Here is a 4,375-nt window from a genome sequence, read left to right as displayed (position 1 = left end):
CGGGGTGTGGGGGTGCAGCTGGGGAGGGGGTGGGTCCGGGGTGTGGGGGTGCAGCTGGGGAGGGGGTGGGTCGGGGTGTGGGGGTGCAGCTGGGGAGGGGGTGGGTTCCCAGCCTGCAGATTTATTAGTTTCTCAGGCAGATTTTGACTTTCAGCCTTTTGTACTAGTTGGAGAAACTTTATATTAAATGAAATTTTTGGAAAAACATGACTATAACATGTTTAAAGTGAACATTAATGCTTCATCATGGCACAGAAATGCTTGTATAGATGGAGCACAGCCAGTCCAAAAATCCAGAATCCCAAAACCTTTGGAAAATCCAGCAGTGGAACTCGTGACGAGTATATTATTAAAAATACAGTGATCTGTAATCCCAGCACTTTGGGAGGGGCTGAGGCAGAAGGACTGCTTGCACAACTTAGCAAGACCCAGTCTCTGTAAAAAGTAAAAAAAAAAATTAGCCAGGTTTGGTACATGTGCCTGTGGTCTAGACACTTGGGAGGCTGAGGCCGGAGGATTGTTGAGCTCAAGGAGGTTGAGGCTGCAGTGAGCCAGGGGCAACAAAGCAATGGCGCTTATCTCTAAAAAATTCAATAATAAAAATAATATTGTATAAAGAACTGATTACAATCAGTTATAGATTTGTTCTTTCTCTCACAGCTGCACTTGACTAGCCTAAAAAATATATAGTATAAAACTACCTTCAGACTATGTGTATAAGGTGTATATGAAACAAAATTGAATTTCATGTTTAGACTTGTATCCCGTCCCCAAGATATCTCATTATGTATAGGCAAATATTCTAAAATCTGAAAGCCAAAGCACTTCTGGTTCCAAGCTTTTTTTTTTTTTTTTTTGAGACAGAGTCTCAGGCTGGAGTGCAGTGGCTCCATCTCACATCTATGCAACCTCCACCTCCCAGGATTAGGTCATTCTCTTGCCTCAGCCTCCCAAGCAGCTGGGACTACAGGTGTGTACCACCATGCCTGGCTAATTTTTCTATTTTTAGTACAGATGGGTTTCAGCATGTTGGCCAGGCTCCTGACCTCAGGCAGGCTGCCCACCATGGTCTCCCAAAGTGCTAGGATTACAAGCATGAAACACTGCACCCAGCCCCAGGCATTTTGGATAAGGACACTCAACCTGTGTTGGATCTCTGTGCACGTAAGTAAAAGGGAGGGTGTGTTCCGAGTTGCCTTGAGGGTCGTCAGTTTGAAATATGTGGAGTCGGTAGGGAACACTCATTGTAGCACTCATGGATTAGCTCCCAAATACTGGACAGATGGTGGCTCCAGGTGTGGGAACATGTGGGTAATACCCTTTTTGGGCACTGAGGAAGGAGAGCTAGGCAGACCCGTGGCACAAGTAGTGCCTGAAGAATAATTTACTGCTGACTTCTTTCTATATAATCCTTTTACATATAATCATACCTTAGTTTGTAGTCAGAGGAATGTCTAGAGCAGACCCAGTACAGAGCATGAATTAAGGGAAAAACAGCTATACATACATAATCATATCTTGCTTATAGTCGGAGGAATGTCTAGAGCAGACACGGTGCAGAGCAAGATTTAAGGGAAAAACAGTTATACCAGGACAAGAATCTGTGGCCCAGGTGGTAGTGCCTCTGCCTGAAAGGCCATGCGCTACATAGCAGGCTGGCCCAGGCGGCAGCGTTCAGTATCATAAAGATACCCGCTGTATGACAGGCTTGGAGCAAGTCACTCCTCCTGAAAAGGAGTTGCAGTACCTTGCGTCTTGTGGAAGGCTGGCCTCAGGCCGGCAAGCCTGCGGGCGTCGGACGGCTTAAAACCCCACCAGCCATGCTGCTACGTACTGATTCAAAGCATCCTCCTATAGAAATCACTGGAAGCTGCCAGCAGATGGCTGTAGACCCTGCCAGCTCTGTTGCTGCTATGCTGACTCAAAGCATCCTCGTATAGAATCATTGGAAGCTGCCAGCAGGTGGCTATGTACCCTGACAACTTTACTGTGCCGATTCAAAAGCATCCTCCGATAGAATTCCTTAGAAGCAGCCTGCCCCTAGATAAGAAGTGTTGCACACTGCACCCCCTTCACTGCGCACGGCCCACTTCCTTGCCTCGGAGACCCAATGGGGGTGGCCCCCTTGCTGCGCACTGCCCATTTCCTAGCCTAGGTGACCTAATGGGGGTGGACCTCTTGTTTATTGCTCACGTGATTGTCTTGACCCTATCACTGTCCTTAAGATGACCCCACTCACTACCCTGCCCGCTAACCTGTACCCAATAAATAGATGCTCCTGGATGTTTGGGGCCTCGCCTGTCTCTGCTTGTAAGCAGTGAGGCCCCCTGAGCCCAGCTGCACTTTCTTTGTCCTTTGGTGTCCTGTCTTTTATTTCTTGGATCCTGCGCCTTGCACAGCGATAGGGGACACCCCATGACCCTGTAGGGCTGGACCCCACAGGAACAAACTGTGTGTGTTACATCTAACTCCTGCTGTGAAGGCTGTCACCTCTCTGGGAGGAACTGTGGTTGAAATGCAGGCCACTACCTGTCAAATCCTCAGCATTTACTAATACGATATATAGGTGACTAGAAGCAAAATACATGCACTTCTATCCCTTTATTTCTGATGATACAACATGCTAATATAATATAGTGACAAATCTTCCTAGGCCGCGCAGTGGTTCACACCTGTAATCCCAGCATTTTGGGAGGCGGAGGCGGTGGATCACTTGACCCCATGAGTTCAAGACCAGTATGGGCAGCACAGTGAGACCCCATCTCTAGATCTTTGTTCCTTGGGTGAGTAACTCGGGGGATGAACTGACACCAGTGCTGTCATTTACAATCTGCCTTGTAAACTGCTTCTCCTGCAAGCTGAGTAATGCGTTCTTGCCCTTGGCAGGTTCCCAGAACCTTCTGGCTGGGAAGATGACTTCCAAAGAGATTCACACTGCGCAGAGTGTGCACGAGAACGCTGCCTAGGTCTCTGCACTGAAATCTGTCCTGCTGCACACTCTGCCATGACCTGAGGTCAAAACACAAACACCGCAGAGCTGGCAAAGGCCTTTAATGGAAAAGAGGTGAGGGCAGGCCGCCCCTCCCCGGGAGGGCTCGCAGCCCCCAAGCCCCGCTAGCGCAGGAAGTTCCTGGGGTACAGCTGGAAGAGCTTGCCCTCCTGTGTAGGCTCGAAGCCGTACTTTTCCAGGTTGTCAGGGTCGAAGGTACCGTCTTTGAAGTCCTCTTCGATGGCAGGCGCCACGGCCTCGCTGAAGAGCTGCGCGGCCGTCAGGGGCGTCTCCTCGCCCGCAGGCGCGCGGTAGTTCACGTAGGGCTTGAGCTTGAAGCCGGTCAGATCCGGGACGACGAACTCCGGGACCATCTCCTGGATCTGCACGAACCTCCAGCCGGCGGTGAGAAAGCCGGTGTACTTGGCGCCCCGGCCCTTGCGGCCCCTGAAGCTCCGCGGGCCGCGCTTGCTCGTCCACTTGCTCATCCGGTCCGCGCCCCGGACCAGGCAGCGCGCCGCCGCGGCCAGGACGCCCATGCCGCGCCCTGCGGGAGGAGACAGCGGGGAGTCGCGGCCCTGGGAACCCGGCCGGCCCTGCGCCCGGCCGCGCGCGGCGCCCGCCCCAATCCGACAGACCCACCTGGACCGGAGACCCCGCACGCGCTCCACGCGGCCCCGCAACGGCTCTGGCACCGAACCCGCGCCGACCCAGCTTCTACCTCGCTCCGCTTCCGGCCACCGCGTCGCAGCAAGAGCGGCTCCGATTGGCCACGGCCGCCGCGTCCAATAAGCGGCCTCAGTCTGGGGGGAGGCGTGGCCGCGGGGACTCGGCCAATGCGAGGAGCCCGCGGGGTGGTGCCGGGCGAGGTGGCCACTGGCGCACGGAGAGGGGCGGGGCGTCGGGGGCCCGGGAAGAGGAGGGCGGGCTGGGGGCGGGGCGTCGGCTCGCGGGGCGGGGCTGGGGGCGGGGCGGGGGGCGGGGCGGGGCGTCGGCTCGCGGGTGAGCGGCCGCCCTCAGCGCCGCGGTCCCCGGCGTCCCCATCACCCGCCACTGCCGAGGTTCGTCCGCCTGGCGGCCGGCGGTGCCTCGGGAGCCCGGTCCCCCTGAGGCCCTCAGGTGGCGTCAGGAGGTCGCGGAGGACGCGGAGGACGCGGGCGCTGGACCCGAGACGGCTCCTCTAGCGGAGCCGGCAGCCGCGCGGGGAAAGCCCGGGACCTGCAGCCCGGCAGTGGCGTGGGAGGACTCGAGCTATCGCGGCCCCCAAACTAATCAGTGATTTTGGACCCAGCACATCCGGTTTGCGCGCTGACCCCGCCGGCCTGGTCACCCTCGCAGGCGGCCTTCCACCTGTCCACGGGGAAGTCGCCCCCCAGCCGTACCCCC

General features: G+C 55.8%; 1 protein-coding gene across 1 annotated transcript; it reads right to left on the bottom strand.

Annotated features, from left to right (window-relative positions):
- Nucleotides 1–2,599: 2,599 nt before the first annotated feature.
- MRPL41 (mitochondrial ribosomal protein L41) lies at nucleotides 2,600–3,902 on the bottom strand. Its single transcript, XM_032273679.1, has 2 exons — nucleotides 3,632–3,902; nucleotides 2,600–3,536 (listed from the first exon to the last, which is right to left on the bottom strand). Exon 2 carries the CDS (start codon nucleotides 3,526–3,528, stop codon nucleotides 3,115–3,117), a length of 414 nt encoding a protein of 137 aa, XP_032129570.1. The 5' UTR covers nucleotides 3,529–3,536; nucleotides 3,632–3,902; the 3' UTR covers nucleotides 2,600–3,114.
- Nucleotides 3,903–4,375: the final 473 nt, after the last annotated feature.

This window comes from Sapajus apella, unplaced genomic scaffold, assembly GCF_009761245.1.
Source record: "Sapajus apella isolate SASKATOON/1434 unplaced genomic scaffold, GSC_monkey_1.0 scaffold5638, whole genome shotgun sequence".
Classification (NCBI taxonomy): domain Eukaryota; kingdom Metazoa; phylum Chordata; class Mammalia; order Primates; family Cebidae; genus Sapajus; species Sapajus apella.
This window is presented reverse-complemented; position numbering and strand designations above follow the sequence as displayed.